Raw genomic sequence first — 23,629 nt, 5'->3', positions numbered from 1 at the left:
CTGTACTGTCTCCCAGGTCTTCGGCAAGTTGTGCAACGTGACCTGATCGAAACCCTATATGTCGGCCCGACTGCGATCTGATTTGCAGGACATCATATGTGATCTTCAATCGCCGCTGGCATGCGCACAAGGAATCCACTCAAGATCTTTATGCTCGTGTGCTCTCCGTATTTATGGACGTGGGCCTCCAGTTTGTGGATCTTTTTTTTTAAAGACCGTAATGCCATTAAAAGAGAGTCTACTAAACAATTTTGCTAAGAGGAAAATTCAATTTAAAATGTTCGCACCAATATATTTCGACCTAAGGGTATCGACACACTTTTGCCGCGGTTATTCCGATAACTTTGTGCACTAAATAAAACCAGCTTCGTCTCTGTTGAATATTTTGGCAAACAACTTATTTGATGGACCGTTTGGCGAAGGTTTTCACACAACAGGACGAGCTAATCGCTCCGGTTGGGGCATATCAGAATGAATATGAGGCCATCAAAGCACTCCACTCTCTGCCGGGGGAAAAGAGACAGCATTTCCAGGAGTTGACGCTCAAGCTGCTTGACGACTTGGAACAGCCACATGTTAGGGAATCGTGTGCCGAAAGATCACGGCAGTGGCGCGAGCAGGGGAACCTCCTATTTAGATCCTCTTCGAAGGATCTTGGTTCAGATGAGGACGCGGAACGGGTCCTCGGGGCATGTCGCCTCTACACAAAGGCCGTATTAGCAGCGGAAGACGCTGAAAGTGAACTCTGTTTGGCATTTGCTAACCGCGGAATGGCACTACAGGAATACGGCTACTACCAAGAGGCATACGACGACTGTGCAAATGCCCTGGACTGCGGCTACCCGGTAAAACTTCAGCACAAGGTAATCTTCCGGCAAGCTCACTGTGCTTGGAAACTGAAACGAATCGAGCAACTGGCGAAGCACATACTATGTTTGGAGAAGTTGGAATTGAACGAAAGCTTTCGCCAGCAGCTGGAGGATCTGAAAAGGAGCTTGGAGTTGCTACAAAGCCAGTCGTCGAATGATAAATCAGTCAATGATCAAGAGAAGACCGGTCCCATTCATGAAATGTAATTGAATACACATTCCTGTGGTGTGGTCCGTTCTAATCAATTATTAATCATTATTTCAGCGTCACAGAGTCTGGCAGCCGTGGGCGCTACATGATTGCCAAAGAAGCCATACCGCAAGGCAAAATCATATTCAGGGAGCAGGCCACCTGCTTTGTGCCTCTTGAGCAAAGACTGATTTGCCAGCAATGCGCAGCCAGCCTGTTGTGCGCTCCCATTCCCTGTCCGCAGTGTCGGCAGCGAGTTGTCTACTGCTCCAGACAATGTCGCGAGCGCCACAAACCCATCCACAAATTTGAATGTGCCGCTTACCGCAAAGATCTGCTCAAGATGGTAGGCGTTTCGCACTTGGCGCTGCGCATGGTCCTAAGCTATATGCCGTCGATGCTGCCAAAGCTGCAAGAATGCCCCGACTCGTCCGAGATGTGGGCGACTATCACGACGCTGGCAAAGGGAGCCGACAATGAAAATGAGCCGACACCGCAGTATCTGCAGAGTCTCCGCATGATAAGCCACCTGGACAAGGCGCCTCAGGCGGAGCTGGTTTACCACATGCTCTGCGCCAACCTGCTGCAGCTCTATTTAAAGGATTACACCAACTTCTTCGATCAGTTCCAGGCCATGACTGCCCCCATTGAGGACTGGCACTTGATTTTAGCCGCTTTGATTCTCCGTAGTGCCGGGCAGCTCCTGGTTAACGGCCATGTCGGTGACGCTCTCCTGCCAGTGGACCTGGAGGCCAGCGAGTTTGGCCTACTGCAGCCGGAAATGTGGTTGAAACCGCGCCACCTCAAGCTGGGTCAAATGCATAATCTGAGCCAAACGGAGCCCCTCACAGCTATCAATCTGCCCTATCTGAGTCTTTGCAATCATGCCTGTGCCCCCTCCATACGCACGAAATTCGACGGTTGCACGGCGGTCTGCCAGTCGGCAGTGGAATTAGAAGCGGGCGAAGAGATTTTCAACTGCTACACGATGGACTACAAAAGGAGCATGATCCGCCAGAGGTCGCAGCCGTTGCAGCAAGTTTACAAATTTGACTGCAGTTGTGAGAAGTGTACTCGAACGAATCCGGACCAGGACTACGTAAATATTATGCAGTTTTCTTCTTTGACTCAACAATTAAATAATCGTATGCATATTTTGGACAGTTGAAGTTCCATCGGTATCGCTGTGAAAATCCGAACTGCCTTCAAGAATTTGTGCCAAAGCCACTTCCCCACCAGACAAACCTCAACTGGTGGATGCATCCTCCGGATGCAACGGTGGCTTCCGTTTGCTGCCCTGTGTGCAAAGAGACACAAGCCTTTTCGTGGTACAACGATTTTCTGTGTCTCATCGACTGCTGTGGTGAGGTCAAAGCAAGGCGAGCACTCTACAAGGCTTTCGATGGTCTGGACAAGTGGTTGTTGGAACACCACATCCTGAAAGGGAAACTAGCGGAAATGATCATCGAAGCATGCTTTGCTGAGATGGACGGTAAGATAGCTGAAAGAGACATTCAAAGATTATGGCAATCATCTATTCCTGTACAGAGGGCTGCGTTTTGGACGACGTTGACTATGAGAATCTAATGCGAATTATCGGGACACAACTGGAGGGCACTGCCGCTCACAGTGGTGGCACCTCAATGGAGTATCTCAGCCAGATGACTTATTTGTGGGATCTATGGGCATTGAGCAAATGCAAGCGCAGCGATCAGCAGCAGCAAGAGATGAGGGGCAAGCTGGAGTACCTGGCCGGTGAGCAGCGAGAGATCTTCGAGAACTATTACAACGATTTTATTGTGCAACAATAAGAATAAATAACGCTATGAACTATATATTGAAAAATAGCCTTTTTTAATATTAATTATTTGAGCGCGATACTATCACGATAGTACTGATTTTTTTTTTCAAAGCATTCAAAACTATCGATGGAGCTCGATTCGCAGCAGCTGATCGGGATGTAAACAATTGAGTATTTTCTTGCTTCACCAAAATGGAAACTTGTGGGTTTATCTATGTGAGCCGAGACTACAAAACGTTTCTGATGCGATGCTCGTATTGCCCCATAGACGTTGAGGTGGAAAAATGGCAGGAATTTGTGATGCACTATCGCAATATGCACAGCGCTTTGGAATTGGATGCCGAACATAGGGGCATGGACTTGGACGCCAACTCCAGCATTAAAGCAGAATTTCTGGATGAAGATTACCAGGATGACGACGCAACCGACGAAGAAGGTGAAAAGGATGACGAAAAAGAGCATCTGAAGCATCTGGACAATCTAAAAGACGTGCTACCTCAAGATAATGAAGTTCAAGATGGCACAAAAATACAGTTGGAAATCGAGGCTGTCACTTCGCAGACAGTCTCCTCGCTATACGAGTCGGATTCAGAGACAAGTCAAACCGAGTATGTGGAAACGGACTTGAAAGCTGATTCAAATAGATCTGCAGAAAAAGAGGATGAAAAGACTGCGCTGGCTACTCCCATATACAAGGTACAGTACTGCTGTAGACAATGCCTAACTAAACCAAGCCAAACTAATTCCCACCTTGATAATTCAGTTTCACCCATCGTTCTTTCGCCGGGATCCTCGAACGCTAACGTTAATTAAGCTCTACAAGGAACATCCCTGCCTTTGGAACCCGGAAAATAGCCACTATAAGGACCCCAATGCATGCAAGGAAGCCTATCGAAAGATGATATGTGATTTGGAGGCGAAGGCAGCGATGTTTTTAAATGAAATCTCGCTAAAAGCTTCCATAAGAAAGATTCATCTGCAATACAACACCGTTCACAAGCGAATGCTCTGCGGCACCCAGAAGTCCCAATCAGTGGCGTTCACCCATTACACACTCTGTAGTTTTTTACAAGACTGCGGGGATCAGAAGGACCTGTACAAAAACGAAAAAATACGGGCAAGATTTGAACTAAAAACACGAAAAACACGACTGCTAATCGCATTTATTTTTACAGCTGGACTTCACCAAGAAAAATAAGCTTACTACAGAGCTAATAGAGCTATACGGGAACTTTCCGCAACTCTACGATCACACCCACAGCGAGTTCTCCAGCATGAATTCCCGCAAGCAGGCCTATGAGAGTTTGGCTGTCGAAATCTCGGTGCCGAATGTGGATATCAACAGCGATGATATCTTTCGGGCCATCCAAAACATACGACAATGGTACTACAAGAGCTCGAAACATGGTATCAACGCTGGCAATGAGGCAGAGCAGTTTTATTTGAAGGTCTGTCGGTTCCTGCCTCCGAAAATGTTCAAGCAGAGGTTGGTTTGTGAAATTTGCCATATAGTCACCTCATCCGATCACGTGCTCCAGTCGCACATCTTCAAGGCTCATAATATTGGCGAGCTGCCCTTTAAGTGCACTCTATGCGATCGGAGCTTCGTTGGACGGGGTGAACTAGCCAACCACAAGCAACGGGTTCACATTGGCAAGACGCACCAATGCGGCCATTGCGAAAGGAGTTTTGCCGTCAAGTCGGATTTGCAATTGCATATCCGTACGCATACTGGCCAGAAGCCCTTCGTCTGCGAGCTGTGTGGCAAGGCATTTCGACTGAAGTCGCAGATGAATCTCCATGTCACTGCAATTCACACGAAAGTAAGAGCCTTCAAGTGCACAATGTGTCCCAAGGATTTTGTGAAAAAAGTCGACTTGTCGGATCATATCAAGAGCCATTTGAATATCCGCGACAAAATTTGCACAATTTGCGGCAAAGGATTTACGAGCTGCCACTCGCTAATCCGCCACCGCCAAATACACTCCGAGGTAAAGAAATTTGTGTGCAAACTGTGCGATGCACGCTTTTCGCAGTTTGTGGGACTGAATTCTCACATGAAGCGCACCCATAATATCGTTCGAAACAATTTACAAAAGGCAACCGACATCGTGGAGACTGGAATCAGCTAAAAAGAGTTAAAAATGTAGTAAATAAATATTCGAAAACAGTCCAATTCTTTTTTCAATCCATGCGATAGGCGATAACGATATCGATGACGATATCTGCGGGTAGCATTTACGCGTTTTGCAGCACTAGGTGAAATGATAATAATTGCACCAAAGTGGCTTCGTAAATATTACAAACGCAGTGCACTGAATATTCATTTCTTCAGAGCATTTGCAAGCCTGCATAATGGAGGTATGCGGCAGCGTTTTGGTTAGCAACAATTACCAGCAGTTTCGGTTGAAATGCATTTATTGCACAATTGAAAGCGACCTAAAAGATTGGGAGCAGTTCACAATTCATGTGAGAAATGCCCACCACTTTGATGATGATGAAAACATTGACAAAAATTGGAACGAGCAAGACTCAAGGATGGACTCCACAATCGCATATGAAGTCCCTCAGATCTTAGACGATGCGGAACCGATTGAAGAAGTAGATGACCAGAGTGCGTTGCCATATTGCATACTCGAAGACGAGGAATGGCCCAACGATGAGGCGGATGTGAACGTAAGTAAATCACTCATAATAAGATTAAAATCACTTTAATTTCTTCAAACATTCGCAGAACATGCAATACGTCCAGGATATTGAATATGACAATAACAATACAGAATTCACGTATGAGGAAATGGAATCGTCTGAAATGGCGCAGGCCCCATTAGATGAAATTGTCTACGACGGTTTTTCGAGCATTGGTTCTCAAAAGGATGATATGTTTGATGACCTGGACAATTTCTCGTATGATGAACAAGAAGAAGCAGAGGGCCCAAAAACACTAAGACTTGGCCGTCGCCCCAGAATGACGCGACCCGGACAAGTTTTTAAAGTACGCTGCCATGTACCTTTCTCTGACCTAGCACTAATTTGTATATTCTTCCAGTTAAAGGTTACATTTATTCGACGCAATCCTCGCGTGTTACACCTCATTGAAGCCTACAAGGAGCATCCCTGCCTTTGGAATCCCTCGGACGAGTACTACGAAAATGAGGAGGCACGATCGGAGGCATACCATCTGATGATACTGCGATTGGACGAAAAGGCCAATGTGCTCTTCACCGAAGAAGAGTTAATAAAAACCATCCATCAGTTGCATAGTCAATACACTCTTGCAGCCCAAATGGCTGGCGAGGATAAGCTCATTGGACTGGCGGCCCGATACTTTGCCAAATGTGAATTCCTCCGTTCCACTCCCTGTACAACGCTAACCGACGACGAGGAAGATATCCAACTGGATACAATTAAGGTGAGTACGGTCGGTATATGTAGAACGTTAATTAAGACTTCAATTCCGTTTCAGCTCAACTTCAAAGTAGAGAACGAGGTAACCAGCTCTTTTATAGATACATACGCAAACTATCCAGTTCTCTACAATACCTCGGATCCTGGTTTTGAGTCGGTGGAGCAACGTACAAGTGCGTACAAAAGGATGGCCGTCGAATTTAGGCCAGTGGTTCTGGCCAACGATACGGATGTTTATATTGCGATCCAAAAACTGCGGAAATGGGTATACGAAGCCATGAGGCGTATTAAGGCGAAGGAACTAATTAAAGCCGTCACTCCACAAGAACTTCAATACCTGCAAATGTGCAGCTTTCTACCCGTCAAATCAGACGGCCACGTATGGTACTGTGAACACTGCGGCAAGCGATTCCACGGGGACTACAACCTCCTGACGCACATGTTCAAGCAACATAACCAGGGTGAACCGCCATTCCTCTGTTCCCAGTGCCCAAGACGCTTCGAAAGACAACACGACATGGAGAAGCACATTTTGCGAGCACACTGTGAACGTAAATTTCAATGCAAATTTTGCGATAAGTTTTTCTCCGTTGAGTGTGATCTAAAAGTGCACACGAAAGTTCATACCGGCGAGCGCCCATATGTGTGTGATATGTGTGGGAAGGGGTTCCGGCTCAAGCTACTGCTGGATCACCACATAAATGGTTTCCATTTGAATATACGGCCGTTTAAGTGTAATATGTGCGAAAAAAATTTCCGTAAGAAATTTGAACTGACGAATCACCTCAAGGGGCATTTAAATATCCGTGATAAGAAATGCGACAAATGCGACGCTTCCTTTTATGACCATTCTTCTCTGTCTAGGCATCGTAGATTTAATCATAGAAGTAAATTAGATTAGGCACCTAATATTGTTAGTCTCTACAAAACAGACTTGTATTTAATAAGTTTAAGGAGTTGTATAAAGCTGCCAAATGGGTTTTCTTGTTTTCTTGAAATAAATTATGATATATTATGTTGGCCTCTTAATTCATTTATTTATTAATTTATTTAAATTTTGTGTACACCACTCAAATACAACACATCAAACTTTTCTCGTTTCCCAGCACTGCTGGAACAGCAGCTGTTTTACATCGGTAGAACTTTTTTCGTGTTTACTGTTTTGTTTAATGTGATTTAATAATGGTGATTTGTGGAAACATTCTAGCACGGAGCAAATACGAACATTTCGTTTTGAGTTGTGGGCTGTGCAATGACTGTGACGTGGAAATGGATATTGAGAGGTGGAAGGAGTTCGTCCTGCACATTAAGCGGCATAGAGAAGAGGATCAAGCGAGTGATAGCGAGTTCGATGCTTGTGAGAGCAGTGACAACTCCCCAACAGAGACAAAGCAGCGTGGGCCTGTGAAGGATGATGAAGATTGTTTAGCCGAGGGGATGATTGTGGATCTTCCCATATCATCCGATGAAGACGAAGGCGATGATGAAGACTCCCCATCAATGCCGGTTGCATGCGAACTGGAAGGAGCACGAGCACATACAACAACAGACTTCTCGCCAGTAGTAAAAGTAAGCACATACATGACTCCTTTGTAGGTGAATACTTTGATCCAAACCGTCGTCTGGATTATTTTTAGTTTAATCCAACTTTCTACCGACGCAGTCCACGCATTACTCAATTCATCGAGCTCTATAGAGATCATCCGTGCCTTTGGGATCCTTCAGATGCGTCCTATAAAAACAAAGAAAAACGTACCGATGCATACGAGTCCCTGATGGAGAAGTTGAAAGCGTCTGCCAACATTCATCTGACGATCTATAGACTGAAGAAGTCTATAGCCAGTCTGCACTCTCAATATGCAGCAATAACGCGGCAAAAAAAGATACAAAAACTGACCAAGGTCCCACTGTACTATCACGCAAAATACAACTTCTTGGCGGAGCGAGGTATTGTAGAGGAAGGTGACAGCGATGACGATGGCGGCGATGGCAAGATCAAGGTTAGCTTTATTTAAAAGAATATGCGATAATTTAATAATAACTTGCCTTCTTGCAGCTCTTGTTTACGGAAGAAAATCTGTTGACAAGTCTTTTTATTAAACTGTATTCCAAATTTCCGCACCTGTACGATCCGGCCCACAAGAACTTCTCGAGTCTGAGTGAGCGTAAAAATGCTTATATAGAAATTACAGATGTGCTCTCCTCAGAAGTTCCACTGGGAGTTATCACCCACTACGATGTCTACGACAGCATTCTAAGCCTACGCCAGTGGTATTCTCGAAAGATGAAGACTCTGACTGAAGTTCAGACTGTCGGCCTATCGACGGCTGAGAAAGACTACATTGAGAGGTGCCAGAACTTTATGCCGACGAAAACGTTCCGCCAGAAGTTACAATGCCATATTTGCGAAAAAAGTTTCAGCACTGATCATGCGTTGCAGGCACATCAGTTCAAAGATCACAAACTAGGCGATGGTGGCTGGTTTAAATGCCCCTTGTGTGAGCTGAATTTCGAGAGACGGTGCCATCTGCAACAGCATAATCAGCGTGTTCACATGAGCAAAACATTCACCTGCCATATCTGCAGTCGAAGCTTCGCCTTTGCCAGCCAACTAGCCACTCACAAACGCTCTCATGATGAGAAACATGTGGACAAGCCGTATATCTGCGAATTCTGCGGAAAATCTTTTAGACAAAAGATTCAACTGAGCACGCATGTAACCGCCGTGCACACCAAAATTCGTGCATTCAAGTGCACAATGTGCCCCAAAGACTTTTTTACCAAGCGCGATCTCAAGGATCATGTTAAGGCGCACTTAAATATACGCGACAAGGTATGTGATGTCTGCCAGAAAGCCTTTACGAACGCCAACGCCCTGGTCAAGCATCGGCACATACACCGGGAGAAAACACTTCAGTGTACACTCTGCAGCACCCGTTTCTCTGAGCGGGTTAGCTTGGGTGTTCACATGAGGCGAACCCATAAGATTATTAAAAACACTTTGAAAGGAGCTGAGACTACCAACGACTCCCTACTTAAACATACATTCCCACAATCTCACGACATTTCAGACAAATAAAAAACATTTTGAAATTGCAATTTGCTAGAATTTATTCAAACGGTCCCCTGCTCTTTATTATGCTGGGCATTGTGTAACACTGTATGAACAGCTGTTCCTGTTTTGATTGAGCAAACACGTTACGTGCATATTTATTCCCGTTCCGTTTGTCTTGACTGAGAAATGAGAGGATTTCTTCCGAAGTTGTGGCTTCAATGTGATGCTGTTTTTCGGCAGACGGTCTCCCAGAAATATGTTGTCAAGGGAATCAGCTGTAGCTGGAGCTGGAGGAGCACCCGTCAATTGGCCACCAGTGGCAGTCAGAACCCGGCGACTAAATTACGTGAAAGACCGCACTGTAATGTGGGAACTATTGGTCATGTAGACCATGGCAAAACGACGCTTACTGCTGCCATTACAAAAATCCAGTCCAATAAGGGACTGGCTGAATACTGCTCGTACGACCAAATCGACCGGGCGCCAGAGGAAAAGGCACGGGGCATAACCATAAACGCGTGCCACATCGGCTACGCCACCACGGAGCGTACCTACGCCCACACCGATTGTCCCGGGCATGCAGATTACATAAAGGTGAACTTTCCCAACTCAAAGAATTAACTAGCAGCTAACTGTCCTTCTCTACTGGATGTAGAACATGATCTCAGGAGCTTCCCAAATGGATGGTGCTATACTTGTTGTGGCGGCGACGGACGGACAAATGCCCCAAACTCGCGAACATTTGCTGCTGGCGAAGCAAGTGGGCATACAGCGCATTGTGGTGTTTATCAACAAAGCCGATCTAGTAGATCAGGAGGTATTGGAGTTGGTGGAGATCGAGATGCGCGAGATGCTGAGTGATTTTGGCTTTGATGGCGTCAACAGCCCAGTCATTTGTGGTTCGGCCCTTTTAGCACTCCGCGAGGATCAATCGGAATTTGGAGTACCGGCCATTGAGAAGCTGTTGCAGCATTGTGACTCCTATATACCAACACCACAACGCGACGTGAAGGCTCCATTCATCCTGCCAATTGATAATGCATTTACTGTTCCAGGACGTGGCACGGTGGTTGTGGGAACCATCAAGAGGGGCACCATTCTGCGCAATGCCGATGCAGATCTGTTGGGCTTCAATCAGAACCTCAAAACGAGCGTCAGTGACATACAGATCTTCCGCAAGAGCGTCCCCCAGGCGCTGGCCGGCGAAAATGTCGGTGCCCTTCTGCGGGGCATTAAAATTTCCGCCGTGGAGCGAGGCATGCTTCTCTGTGCATCGGGCTCAGAGGATGTTTCGAACCACTTTGAGGGCTCTATGTATTTGCTATCGCGTGCCGAGGGTGGCCGCTTTAAGCCGATGCTCTCGAAGTACATCCAGCAGCTGTTCAGCATGACGTGGAATGTCCCAGCGCGCATTGACATGGGTGAGGAGGAGATTTAATATTATTAAACTATGCTCCCAACTAATAACCAATCTTACAGTGCCCAGCGAGGCCATGCTAATGCCGGGTGAGCACGGTCAGGTTCGGGTTACATTGCTGCGAAAAATGGTCATGACATCGGGCCAGGCGTTTACCATTAGGGAGAATGGAGCTACTGTGGCCACGGGCATGATAACTCAGCGACTGCCATCCCTTGATCTCCCCAAGAACAAGTTGTCGAAGGCGGTAGTAACCAGCTAAAGCGGCTGCCTCTATTTTTATGTACACTTTTATATATTGTATTTAATTGTACACGCGCATCTGTTAAGTTGATATACATATGTATGTGTATAAGTAGGGAAAATACTTATTATAAATAGTTCAAAGAAATGCCAACGTATTTTTAATTGGCCAATCTTCTCCAGTTGCGGATCAATCAGATCAGCCATGGCGCCATTTGAGAAACACAAAGTTATAAACTACACAAGAAATGAGACTACACATAAATAAATAGAGTAAAGCAACGTTTCGGTGTTCATCATGAGTCTTATCCTAACGTCTGTGATCTCTATAAGCCACACAAACAGTTTAAGGCAATAGTCGGCCTCGAGTAAATTCACTACAATTTTTTTTAAGGTATAAGGCTAAGGCCAATAATGCTCTTCTTTATGGTTGGAGGGAGTCGTACTCCCGGCACTTATTGCATTTCACATTACGATCGGTTCAGAACCGCTCATCATTTTCACTTCAATTCGTATAATAATAACCTAAACCTTGCAATCTTCGGTGGATGCCAGGGGGAACATGGAATGGACTTGGATCACGAGCTTAAAGTAAACTGGAATCAAGTGTTGTGTTTGACATTTTAAGCTAAACAGGAACTAAATGGATTTCGTTTCGGCAAACATTTCTCAACATTTCATATTCTAATTGATTTGCTAAGAACATTATTATTTTCTATAATATAAATATGTATATTATATAATACACTAAAAGAAAGCGCTTCTCTGTCGGTCTAAATGGCATTGCAGTCAGATCTGTGAAAAGGCGGGACCCACACATTTATATTTTCTCGAGAAACTCATCCAGATTGAGATGCGACGGCAGCTCGATATCCTCCAGCTTGATATCGCTGTACCTGAAGATCACCTTGAAAGGCTGAATGAATTTCTGGTCCATGGTGAACTCATCGCTGTTGCCCTTTTGCTGAAAGAGAGAACCAAAACATTGCGTATACGCAGCAGCATAACATGAAGTTATTTTCCTACCGTTTGTCGGGCATTCAGCTCCTTGGTGAGTTTTTCCAAGAACACGTTGGTAATCTTATTTTCATAGTCATCCAGCTTGTAGGACTTCATGACTTTCAGGACCTGCGCTGTACTCAGCGACGTGCACAGATCACAGATAGTCTGAACATCCTGTTCGCTCTTGCGCGACTGCAGCAGCTGGGATACCTGGTTCAGCGGCGACAGGGCTGTCAGAACGTCGTTGGACTGGAAGAACCAAGCGTTAGTGGAAGAATTCGATATATAAATGACAATCGTCGAGGAGTCCCACCATTTTCTTGCTGCGCACCCAGTCCTCAATGCAGCCAATATTGTAGCGTATTACCATGCCCGTCTCCCACATGCAGATGTCGCCGCGCAACATAAGACAATTGAGGGCCACGGCACACACGAAGTAAAGCAGCTGGTGGAATATCTGCTCTGCATAGCAATTGTCCAGGCCAAAGTGCTGGAATTGCTTGTAGAAGTGCTCCAGCTGGCCGATCAACTGCTTCCAAGCTGGCCCGCCGCCGTGTTCCGGCGAGGGTCCCGCTCCGATCGAAGTCGTGCGACCGCGCATGCCGTGTGGCTGCCGGCCCCGCTGAATCTCATCGTTCTTCAGAATGGCGGGAACTATTTTGGAATCCAACAGTCCCTGAATCTGCATTATTAGGGCCTGGTACAGATTCACGATCAGATCCAGAATCACGCGACGGTATTCAAAGAGATTGAAGTTCTTCAGCTGCTGCTGGTTCTGCTTCTCCGTATTTAGCTTCACGTACTCTTCTACGTCTCCGTATTGCTTGAGGAGATTAAGCAGCCTGTGGGAATAGGGAGAGAAGCATGTTGATATTACGATGCCAACCAGCAGGATGGAAGCTGAGATTATGGCTTACGTAATAGAGTTAACCAGCCAAATGACACGGTTCTCAATGGGATGCGGTGTGCGATGCATTTTCTTGATTTGAATCACGAATTTGCTTAGCAACTCGCGCACATCGTCGTCGGCATTGGTTAGATCAGTATATCTTGAAAGGAAAAGGAGAATATATTACATATATAATATATATAGGGGCCAAGCAGAGGATAGAGTACGGTACCCGCGACAGTTTTTACCCCCCATCCGATATTGGCCTGTGAGTGGCCGTCCGGGCTAACCTAACCTTATATATACATATATAGATTTTTAGAGCTCACCGAATGCACATAAATATGAGATACGCTGGAAATCCAGGCAAAAGTCCGACTACTGTTCGCGGCGTCATGGTGCTAAGGAGACGCTGCAGTATCTTGTCCAGGTCGATGCTATGGAACTTCATGAGGCCTTGCGGATTTTGAGACTTTTGTTTGGTTACATTAGCCCCCAAGTCATTGCTGAGGCGCTTCTGGTCAGCCGAGCCCGAGCCGCTACCTTTGCTGCGGATCATTTCCTCCTCCAACTTGTGCTCTAGCTGTCCACCGTTCTGGCGGTAGGCCTGGAGCTTGGCGTTCGCCAGCTTCAGCTCCTCTTGGACCAGCAGGAATTGGGCGACAGCCTTCTGCAGTTCTCGGCGTAGGAATCGGTCGTTTTGCTTGAGTGTTTCAACATTGGCGTCCTCGGACGCATCGATGCTCTCGAAGATTACCTTCTGCAGCTCATCCTGTTCGTTGTGCAGACGATCGATCTCCTGCGTCATCTCCACAAGCTTACTGTTGTGCTCTTCCGTAATGGCCTTCAACTCGTCCTCGAGTTGTCTGCGAATGGAAATGCGAGAATGGAGAACGTGTTTCGATTGATTCTTTTGTCAGCACTCACCGATTGACAAGTTTCTGGGACTGGAAAGCTTCTAGAAGCTCATTAACATCGTTGCCCCGCAGATGCATGCTCTCCGGCTCAAAGGATCGCAGTGTCTGGTTCTGCTGCAGCAGGACAGCCTTCAGCTGGATGCACTCGTCGCGTCGTCTACGAACCTCTTCCTGTAGGGCGGCATACTGGGCTGCAATGGTAAAGAGGGGGGAACAGGGGGACGCCCGAATAAGTACGGTAGCCGCGTGGAGCGCCCGGCATGCGAAGGCTGTTACCATTGAGCTCGTTGATCTCAACACCGTGTTTAATGCTCGTTCGCAGCTGCTCGTGGTCGCTGCGCAATTTCTCGTTCTCTACCTCAAGCTCGGAGACGCTATGGTGTGTGGTGTGGTAAGCAGTGTGTGGCATGCAATAATACATAAATGTAGTTGTCGTTGTAGCATGGTAACATCGATCCAGCGATCAATCTTGTGGCTACATTTTTGAGCAGTCATTTGAGGAGAAAGGTGTCTTTCACACTTACCGGAACGAGTCCTCCGTAGGCTTGTTGCGACTTGCCAGCTTTATGTATTGCTCCTGCAGGACCTTGTGCTTCAACTTCTCTGCCTCCAAGATGGAGCGCAGCTTCATCACCAGGCTGGTGCAGTCCGCAGAGGTATCTGCAAAGAAATTAGAGTCCATAAGATCCATCTTATATATCAGGAAAGAGGGCCTCGCTCGTACTGCTCTTGCTCTGCAAATCTGACGTCCGATTAATGTCAAGCGTGTTCTTGGCCGAGCCATAGCCAACGTCTTCCTCGTTCTGACTGGAGGCGTTGCTCCCGCTCCTCCCGCGCAGGCTGTAGACGCCGTTTTGCTGAAGTCGACTCAGCTCCTCCTTCAGCTGGTAGTTCTCGTTCTCTATCACCTCCTTGTCTTTGATGGCACGCTGATAGGCTTCGTTCAGTTCGTTGTTGTCGATCTCGGCCAGCATACGCACGTTCTGGTCGTGCTGTGTAGCCTCTACGTTCTTGGCCATCTCGATCATTTGGTCCACTTGCTTGCGCAGCTCCTCGTTTTCTAGGCAGTACGACTGTTTCTGGCTCAGCCATTCCTCCTGCGAGTGTCCGTTCTCCTCCAGCAGTTGCATTTTCTCGTCCCGCTCCGCCTCCAGCTGCTTGTTGAGGGCCGCTATCAGCATATCCTTGTCCATGCAGGCAGCCTTCACGTTCTTGAACTCGCCCTCCAGGTTCTTCTTCATCTCCAGCTTCATTCTGAAAAAGAAACATGTGTTAAGAGGAGAATACATCACCGAATTTGCTCACCGACTAATACTAACTTTAGGACGCTGATCTCGCTGGTTTTGTGTTTCAGATTGCTGTTGTCTCGGTTTAGCTCATCGATGCGCTGCTGCATGGAAATAATCTTGTTCTCGAGGCCCATGTACTTGTTCTCCATGTGCGATATGGTCTTGGCCTCGGCCTTCATGCGCTTGAACTTGCGCCGCGCCAAGAAGCGCCGCACCGCCGCCTGGCAAATGATGATATTGCGCCGCTTGTGATGATAGGCGCGTCGCGCCAGCACGCCACGTACGAAGCGTTGGATCTGCACGGCCCGATAGTGATCTCGCAGGGCATAAAACTTGCTGCGGGCCAGCATGCCGCGAGCGTAAGTCTGTATCCCTGCAATAGAGTGCCGCAGACGTAGATAGCGACGCCGACACAGCCATCCCTTGGCGTATTTTGATAGTATAAGGGCAGCGCGAACTTCACGCATATTCTGGACGCGCTCGCGGGCCATGAAGCCACGCGAATACCGCTGTATACCGCTGATCACCATCTGCAACTTCAGGTATCGTCGTCGATGGATGAAACGGCGCACCACGGACTGTACAATCGTGATGTACTTCTTGCGCAGATTGGCCCGCACCTGTTCGAGGAAAGCTACCTGGCCGGCACGAAAGAATATCTGTGTGTTGCCAAACCGACTCTTGTCCTCGTCCTCGATCCACTTGTACACAATGTTGCGGCACGACTGCTTCAAGTCGTTCTTGTCAATCTTCGAGCGATGCGCCAGCAGCTGGTAGCGCATATAGAAGTCCGGATAGAGCCAGCGCGAGGGGAAGCCGGCGGCCGAGATGCGCACCGTTTCCAGCACGCCGCAGGCCCTAAGCTGTTGTATAATCTTGGCGGTCTCCCACTTGAAGGCAATCTTCTCGTCGTTGGGCTAAAGTACCACAGAGAAAGCGTATGACTATTGGCATCTAAAAACTCCTTTGGATAACTCACCTTGATGCAACGCACGTAATGGGGCGTGGTGGCATGCAACGTAGTTATAAGCGATGTCAGACTCTCCTGGAACTGGGCGCCAACGGTTTTCTTATGCTGCTTGGATGGCACCACCTAATAACGGAGAAAGCAGTATCAATATGGGTTTAATTGCAGGGAGAAGAACACACACAGAGTACGGTCTAGGGAAAGGCTGACTAACAAAGAAATAAAAGGTATAACAACCAGATTAACAGTACCATCATCCGTGTGATCGCCAATTAAATTAATTCTAAAAACTATACTAAACAAGCTGGGGGTGGCGGAGGGGGCGGGGGTTGTTAAAAGCAAACCCTGGTTAATCAATGTGTTTTGGGTTAGTCATTTGCTGGGATCATAAATACAAATACTTTTGTGGCAACTAACTCTTCGACGGGTCTCATTGAGCTCCTGTTGGACGTTCCAGGGCCGTTGTTGGTGGAGTGAACGACAAGCGAATGGAAAATACGAATTAGCAATAATCAAAGATGGATATTCACTATGGACGTTTACATAAGCTTTTCATCAAATGATATGCTGATGTTCATCACAAACCTGTTTTCGGCCGGCGCTTATAACGACGCGACCGCCCAATGTGGATGTTGTGTTGGCATCCACACCAAGAGTGTCAATGTCCTCCAGGGCCATGACCTGCTTCACCAGCGACATGTCGGACAGGGCCAAGACGGAGGTGAGTTCCTTGGAGACAGTGTCGCGGTTCTTTTCCAGGAATCCATTCACATCATACTCCACGATATCCGAGAAGTGTTTGATGAAGAAGCCTTCAACGAATTGAGAGTGTGATTAGGAATTAGGATTGCGTAGATAGAGACACAGAAAACTCACTTGTGGTGCCAAAGCGGGGCTTCTCAAAGTGCGGAAATTTGCTGCACTTTCCAATGAGTTTGCCGGCCCAACTCTCGTCGGAGCCCTTGGGCATCTGTAGGAGATAAGATTCATTCATGGATTGTACATTTATTAAGAAAACCATTAAGGAACTAAACGTGGATCCTGCAAGGGGATGTAAGCTAAATCTTACCCTACATTCCTCGTCGAGAAGATCGAGTACACCCAGACGGGATTCAATTAAATCGATGCACGGCTGATTGTCATAGAAGTCGATCATGGTCCAGGTAATACCCTCCTTGAGGTACTCCTCCTGTTCTAGCTTAAAGACGTGCTGGTTGAACTGCTGCTGGAGCTTCTCGTTTGCATAGTTTATGCAAAACTGTTCAAACGAGTTCACCTCAAACGTTTCAAAGCCGTAGATATCGAGCACGCCAATGAAGCTGCACTGCTTGCTACCGTTGTTGAGGCTCTTGTTCAGCACACCGCCGATATACTGAAACAGTTTGGCGTATATGTGCTTGGCCAGCGCATCGCGCGCCGCCTGCCCGGCCTCAACGCTGTTCGGTATCAGCACATGTTCATTGACCGACTCTATCTTACGCATTACAAGCCAGCGACGCAGATCTTCTGTTTTCACCCGCAGCAGGTCCCCAGTGATTTGCAGGTGAATATCGTTGTGCTGCACAAGAGGAAAATTCAATTTCAATGACTTTCGTTAAGTGCTCTTGAGTGGTGCTTACGGATATTTGACAGGAATCGGTGTCTTCATCATCGCCGCCCTCGGTGTACTTCTTGGTCACCTCAATGTTGCCCAGATGCAGAATGCCAGCCAGTATTTTCACAATCTCCGCTATCTGCTGAAATGAGAACCCTAGTACCGTCATTGCCTGTGCAGTCTCGTTAAACTGATCGGCATCCGAGACCCGTTCGATGTCCGGGGCGCCACCCATGTTCAGGAACTGAAACTTGTCCTGGTGGTCTGTGGGAAGAGGATTCAATCAGATAAGTTTGTCAGAGGAGATCAGATCGCTCCGCTTACCCAGCAACAATTCAGGGTACTTAGCCCGAGCCGCACACAGCTGATAGAAGATGTGATAGTTGCGCTCCCCCTGTGCCTGATAGACCACCCGCGACTTCTCTAGGAGATAGGTGTGCACGGTGGCTCCCTGCAGATACATAACACCCATCTGGTTCTTGAAGAGCAGCTTGGTGAACTTGCCAAAGCGCGAACTGTTGTCGTTTCGCGTAGTCTTCGCATTGCCAAAAGCCTCCATGATCGGCGAAGATGCCAGCACCTTGCGCTCCACCTGCGTTTCGGACTCGGAGCCGCCGACGGCGGCGAAGTAGCGCATGGCGTACTTGGCGGAGACCGTCTTGCCTGCCCCCGACTCGCCGCTGACAATGATACTCAGGTTGCAGTTCTCCCGCTCTAGCTTCGTGTAGGCTTCCTCGGCCAGGGCAAAGATGTGCGGCTCCAAATCCCCCATGGATTGACCGCGATAGGCTCGGATTATACTGGGCCCATACAGGGGCATCTCCGCGTACGGATTGATAGCCACCAGTATGATGCCACAGTAGGTGTAGATAATCTGGCGCTCGCAGAAGCGAACGCGCAGATTGTACAACACCCCGGGCTCATGCAGGTACGAGAGGGTTGTGAGATCATTTTGCCCAACCAGAATGGCCGGATTTCGCAGCGGGGGCAGGTTGCTTCCATCGGGCTTTAGCTTGAACTCCTTGAGGCTGCCCGATTCCGTGCAGATCTTCAGGAAGCTTGCTCCCTTGCGGTAGCTCTCCTCCAAGGTGGCACTCTCCCACACCTGTTCCGCATGGGTCACCCAGATCTTGGCCCCCTGCGAAAAGAGAATGTAGACAACGTCAGTAAACATTGCATGGAACATGTTCTTCATTATCAGCTATCCTCCTGTATCACCTACATATGTACACCTGTGTATGTTTGTGTGCAATTATCGAGGCTTATCAGAGAGAGTCTGATAAGACCCGTGATTCATTCCCAAATATTTCTATTCGCTGCAGTCATTGACTGGATGACATCAATACCTGTCATCACCTGCCATGGAAAGGGCTAATAGAGCAAGAACACACTGCTTGTAGAATGAAGAAATGTGAAAAACGAAAATGGCGCAAACACACGAGAGCACACACACACGCAAACAGTAGCAGAGCAGAATTCACGTTATGTATGCATTTTTATTAGCCCCCCATTCTTGGCACTATTGGCGTCCTAAAGCGATACCGACACCGACACCGCCGCAATTTGCCAACAATGCACTTGTAGGGCATCAATATAATGTGCGGAATACCTTTGCATATAGCATCTCCTCGCTTGACATGGTTCCGTTACGTTCTCCTCTGCACTAATCACTATCACTAATCCACAGCACTGTGCTCGTGCATAAAATCCCGTTAGCTTTATCAGAATGAAGCTGGCGATGCGGTGGATATGGATGATGTTTGTTCCTAGTGATTTCAATTGGATTCCAGTTCAAGCAAATACTTATACTATTTGTACACGATGTTCAGATGGCCATTTTTCTGTTTTCCTTTTCTTTTAGGTATTTTAATTTTGCAGCCAAAAGCTAATTTTAAAATTTAGCGTAGTACTTTTTAAAAGAACTACATTGGTAATTAAACGATAACCAAAATAAATAACAAAAACAAATATATATTTGCCACCCGTCCCGTCTACTTTTGAATGTGTTGTTGTCAGTGGACTTATCGATATAATTACTTAACCCAATTAACTGCCTATTTAAACAGGTGAACAACTTGAGTTAGCCCGCGGTAAATAATACTGTTAGAAAATTCATTACCTTTACTTTAAATAATACCCCCATATTTTAAACTTTAACTCCGCTAAAATTCTTCAAGTTTCATCACTTCAACGGTTATTTGATTCTATATTTTAGTACTCCCTGGTCGACAATGGGTTAATCGTTCCCTGTCCATGCTTGGAAATCATTTTCATAGATATTGATATTCGGTCTAATATTACTAACAACACTGAACACATAATTTTATCTGATTTATTACAAGATTAGATAATTTTAAACTCCTTTTTTTTTGGATTGATCAACAAAAAATAAAAGCTGTCAATCGGATTTAGCTAATGGTATGGACATTTTTATACCCTATTTTTCCTAATTAATGTTAAAATTCGGTTTTGCTAGCTGATTTGAATAAATTATAATGACTTTTTCATTAGACCTATTATATTCATTCCGTGTACACATACATCTCGATCACAATACCTATTATTGGTCTCTATAAGAAGACCATAAACTGTGCAATTCCCTTGAGATTTGACGTGAGATGATAAACATTTCAGGAGTATACCATACGTACCACAATGTAATTTCCAACACTAAGCACAGCTGCATCTCTCAATTTTTCCCGCGCTTTACTCGAGAAGAACCAGCGAGGCATTGTACAAAAAATAATATTAGAAGCTCCAGTTGAGGTTTTTAAATAACAGAAAAAGCAAAGCGATTAAATCTGAAATGTCAAGTCCCGCTCGATCGCCCAGTGTCGGATCTGGTACCCCAAAGCAAGGAGCGGGAGCTCGTACACCAACCAGAGGTAAAGAAACCAGTCCAGTCCAGCCGACAAATATATAAATGATTGTTCTCGGCGATTGCAGGCATCGCAACGCAGGATGTGGAGACGCCCATGCGAATGGGTCCTGGCCGTGCGGCCAGGCCATCGGACAATATTAGTTTGCCACCCACATCGCCAGGAAATATAAGTTTGCCTGCTACGAGTCCGGCGCGGGGTCTCGGACTCAACATGAGTGAGATCGATCTGAGTTCACCTCTCAACTATGGCACGCCCAGCTCCATGGGCTCCATTCGTACGCCCCGTTCGGGCATTCGCGGTACTCCGCTGCGTGCTCGTCCTGATATTCGGACAGACAAGCGAATTCGTCAAGTGACCATTGGTGGCGGCTCTGGTGTGAGTAAAGATCTCCTACTTTCCAACTCTACTCTACGAATCCTTCTCTATTACAGCTGGAACCAATTCCCGAAAAGGGCTCTGAGACTACAGATCCTGTTTCTGAGTCTTCGCAAGCTCCCCAGCTAGTGGTCTGGGGCACCAATGTAGTTGTTAGCCAGTGCAAGTCCAAGTTCAAGTCGTTCATTATGCGCTTTATTGATCCGACCGCTGAGCAGGATGAAATCTCTGAGAATATAGATGTCAATCAGCCTCTGTATCTGCAAAAGCTCGAGGAGATTCACACATTGGAGGAGCCGTATCTGAATCTGAACAGTGCCCATCTGAAGACCTTTGATCAGGACTTGTACCGCCAGTTAATCTGCTATCCTCAGGAGGTGATTCCCGGCTTCGACATGGCCATCAATGAGATGTTCTTCGAACGATATCCGGCCGCTTTGCTGGAGCACCAGATACAGGTGCGTCCCTTCAACGCCGACAAGACGCGCAATATGCGCTCCCTCAATCCCGAGGACATGGATCAACTGATCAGTATTTGCGGCATGGTGATCCGCTCCTCAAACATCATACCGGAAATGCGCGAAGCCTTCTTCAGCTGCAACATCTGCTCCTTCAGCACCACCGTCGAGGTGGATCGAGGTCGCATTTCGCAACCAACGTTGTGCACCAACTGCAACACCAATCACTGCTTCCGTCTCATCCATAACCGATCAGAGTTCACGGACAAGCAGCTCATCAAGCTGCAGGAATCGCCCGACGACATGGCCGCCGGCCAGACACCCCACAACGTGCTTCTCTACGCCCACAACGATCTCGTCGACAAGGTTCAGCCCGGCGATCGTGTCACAGTAACAGGCATCTATCGGGCCACGCCCCTTAAAGGCAGTGGCCAGCAAGTGAAAAGCGTGTACAAGACCCACGTCGATGTTGTGCATTTCCGTAAAGTAGACAACAAGCGTCTGTACGAGGAGGAAGAGGGGTACGTATGATCTTCCAAATGATTTTTAAACTATTTAACTATTTCTTCCTAAACTTCCAGGAAAGATCATATTTTCCCTCCTGAGCGCATTGAGCTGCTGCAGCTGTTGGCCAAGAAACCGGATATCTACGATCGCCTGGCCAGGGCCATCGCGCCTTCCATTTATGAGAATGACGACATCAAGAAGGGAGTCCTCCTGCAGCTGTTTGGTGGAACCAAGAAGAAACACTCGACCCTGGGACGCCAGAACTTTAGATCGGAAATCCACTTGCTGCTTTGCGGTGATCCAGGCACATCAAAGTCTCAAATGCTTCAATACGTCTACAACCTAGTGCCGCGGTCGCAGTATACCTCCGGACGGGGTTCGTCGGCCGTCGGCTTAACCGCCTATGTGACCAAGGATCCAGAGACACGCCAGCTGGTCCTGCAGACGTAAATATAATTTATTCTTTGTGGGTTTGGAAATATTTTCTAATGGATTACGAATGTTGTTGCAGGGGCGCTCTGGTACTGGCCGACAACGGTGTCTGTTGCATTGATGAGTTCGACAAAATGAACGATTCGACCCGCAGCGTTCTCCACGAGGTAATGGAGCAGCAGACGCTGAGCATTGCCAAGGCAGGAATCATCTGCCAGCTGAATGCACGCACCTCCATACTTGCAGCTGCCAATCCCGCCGAGTCGCAGTGGAACAAGCGCAAGAACATCATCGACAACGTACAGTTGCCACACACCCTACTCTCGCGGTTCGATTTGATTTTCTTGGTGCTGGACCCACAGGATGAGATATTCGACAAGCGTTTGGCCAGTCATTTGGTCTCGCTCTACTATGTGACCAGGCATGAGGAAGAGGATACCATGTTTGTAAGTACCATTTTTTGGTTGTATTTTTCTGCAAATTTTGAGCTGTTTTTGTCGAAACTCTCAGGATATGAGTGTGCTGCGCGATTACATTGCCTATGCCCGCGAACATTTGTCTCCCACACTGTCGGACGAGGCCCAGCAGCGCCTGATCCAGGCCTACGTAGATATGCGCAAGGTTGGCGCTGGACGTGGCCAAATCTCGGCCTATCCCCGTCAATTGGAGAGCCTAATACGTTTGTCCGAAGCCCACGCCAAGGTGCGGCTCAGCAACGAGGTTGAGTTGTTGGACGTCGAGGAGGCCTGGCGACTCCATCGCGAGGCCTTAAAGCAATCTGCAACAGATCCTCTCTCTGGAAAAATCGACGTGGGCATATTGACCACTGGTCTCTCTACGGCGGCGCGCAAGAAGCGCGCAGATCTGGTGGCAACCATAAAGGAAAACTTGAAGAAGAAGGGCAAAGTGCCTACCGTTCCCTACCAAAAACTATTCAAGGAGATCAAAGAGGGCTCCCAAATTGTAAGCAATGGCAAACCGCTTATTGTTTCTGCTATGATAATATTTTTCCTTTCAGTTAATCACGCGCGAACAGTTTGAGGATGCCCTGAAGGAAGTGCAGGATGAAGGCGCCATTGTTGTAATGGGAAAAAATACAATTCGCATTTGTTAATTTAATTTCGGCTAATGCCAATCACTCATTCATTCCCAGCATCATTACAGAATCATTTGAAAATACAAATAAATATTACAAGAATTTAACGTTTCTTTGGCCAAAAAAATACCGAACTGTGGGAAAAAATCCCAACTATATGCCCCGTTTGCACTATCTGTGCGTGCTGGAAAACGTGTCGTTTCCTCTTTCAGACTAGAATTGCGTCAATATCGATATC

The 23,629-nt window shown here is 47.1% G+C and overlaps 7 protein-coding genes across 9 annotated transcripts; 6 read left to right on the top strand and 1 right to left on the bottom strand.

Moving 5' to 3' along the window:
- The first annotated feature begins 48 nt into the window (after window positions 1-48).
- LOC6602050 (SET and MYND domain-containing protein 4) lies at window positions 49-2,894 on the top strand. The gene is made up of 4 exons (XM_002027145.2): window positions 49-1,072; window positions 1,135-2,158; window positions 2,224-2,551; window positions 2,608-2,894. The coding sequence occupies exons 1-4, from the start codon at window positions 405-407 to the stop codon at window positions 2,868-2,870; spliced, it is 2,283 nt and encodes a 760-aa protein (XP_002027181.1). The 5' UTR covers window positions 49-404; the 3' UTR covers window positions 2,871-2,894.
- Window positions 2,895-3,038: 144 nt separating this feature from the next.
- On the top strand, window positions 3,039-5,030 carry LOC6602051 (zinc finger and BTB domain-containing protein 17). The gene is made up of 3 exons (XM_026985777.1): window positions 3,039-3,556; window positions 3,624-3,977; window positions 4,036-5,030. Exons 1-3 carry the CDS (start codon window positions 3,053-3,055, stop codon window positions 4,990-4,992), a joined length of 1,815 nt encoding a protein of 604 aa, XP_026841578.1. The 5' UTR covers window positions 3,039-3,052; the 3' UTR covers window positions 4,993-5,030.
- Window positions 5,031-5,173: 143 nt separating this feature from the next.
- LOC6602052 lies at window positions 5,174-7,254 on the top strand. Its single transcript, XM_002027147.2, has 4 exons — window positions 5,174-5,536; window positions 5,595-5,855; window positions 5,910-6,272; window positions 6,327-7,254. Exons 1-4 carry the CDS (start codon window positions 5,216-5,218, stop codon window positions 7,167-7,169), a joined length of 1,788 nt encoding a protein of 595 aa, XP_002027183.2. The 5' UTR covers window positions 5,174-5,215; the 3' UTR covers window positions 7,170-7,254.
- A 196-nt stretch (window positions 7,255-7,450) lies between these two features.
- Window positions 7,451-9,367, top strand: LOC6602053 (zinc finger protein 782). The gene is made up of 3 exons (XM_002027148.2): window positions 7,451-7,837; window positions 7,906-8,268; window positions 8,325-9,367. The coding sequence occupies exons 1-3, from the start codon at window positions 7,451-7,453 to the stop codon at window positions 9,345-9,347; spliced, it is 1,773 nt and encodes a 590-aa protein (XP_002027184.2). The 3' UTR covers window positions 9,348-9,367.
- A 55-nt stretch (window positions 9,368-9,422) lies between these two features.
- On the top strand, window positions 9,423-11,131 carry LOC6602054 (elongation factor Tu). The gene is made up of 3 exons (XM_002027149.2): window positions 9,423-9,917; window positions 9,979-10,744; window positions 10,803-11,131. The coding sequence occupies exons 1-3, from the start codon at window positions 9,510-9,512 to the stop codon at window positions 11,000-11,002; spliced, it is 1,374 nt and encodes a 457-aa protein (XP_002027185.1). The 5' UTR covers window positions 9,423-9,509; the 3' UTR covers window positions 11,003-11,131.
- Window positions 11,132-11,631: 500 nt separating this feature from the next.
- On the bottom strand, window positions 11,632-19,492 carry LOC6602055 (unconventional myosin-Va). 3 transcript variants are annotated; one of them, XM_002027150.2, is made up of 18 exons: window positions 19,251-19,483; window positions 17,966-18,779; window positions 17,667-17,905; window positions 17,117-17,605; window positions 16,924-17,017; window positions 16,633-16,859; window positions 16,465-16,488; window positions 16,060-16,173; window positions 15,111-15,997; window positions 14,516-15,045; window positions 14,316-14,451; window positions 14,068-14,165; window positions 13,802-13,982; window positions 13,204-13,740; window positions 12,903-13,034; window positions 12,299-12,827; window positions 12,010-12,234; window positions 11,632-11,947 (listed from the first exon to the last, which is right to left on the bottom strand). In XM_002027150.2, the coding sequence occupies exons 1-18, from the start codon at window positions 19,278-19,280 to the stop codon at window positions 11,804-11,806; spliced, it is 5,430 nt and encodes a 1,809-aa protein (XP_002027186.2). In that variant the 5' UTR covers window positions 19,281-19,483; the 3' UTR covers window positions 11,632-11,803. The 3 variants fall into 3 exon arrangements, with proteins under 3 accessions (XP_002027186.2, XP_026842533.1, XP_026842534.1); XM_026986732.1 differs by lacking the exon at window positions 16,465-16,488; XM_026986733.1 differs by lacking the exons at window positions 11,632-11,947; window positions 12,010-12,234; window positions 12,299-12,827; ... (1 more) ...; window positions 13,204-13,740; window positions 14,068-14,165 and having other exon boundaries at window positions 13,879-13,982; window positions 19,251-19,492.
- Window positions 19,493-20,380: 888 nt separating this feature from the next.
- On the top strand, window positions 20,381-23,498 carry LOC6602056 (DNA replication licensing factor MCM4). The gene is made up of 7 exons (XM_002027151.2): window positions 20,381-20,526; window positions 20,588-20,898; window positions 20,955-21,877; window positions 21,938-22,309; window positions 22,375-22,741; window positions 22,806-23,258; window positions 23,314-23,498. The coding sequence occupies exons 1-7, from the start codon at window positions 20,448-20,450 to the stop codon at window positions 23,407-23,409; spliced, it is 2,601 nt and encodes an 866-aa protein (XP_002027187.2). The 5' UTR covers window positions 20,381-20,447; the 3' UTR covers window positions 23,410-23,498.
- Window positions 23,499-23,629: the final 131 nt, after the last annotated feature.

This window comes from Drosophila persimilis, unplaced genomic scaffold, assembly GCF_003286085.1.
Source record: "Drosophila persimilis strain 14011-0111.01,24,50 unplaced genomic scaffold, DperRS2 tig00000002-arrow-pilon, whole genome shotgun sequence".
Lineage (NCBI taxonomy): Eukaryota > Metazoa > Arthropoda > Insecta > Diptera > Drosophilidae > Drosophila > Drosophila persimilis.
Note: the sequence above shows the minus strand (reverse complement) of the source record. Positions and strands in the feature narration are given on the sequence as shown.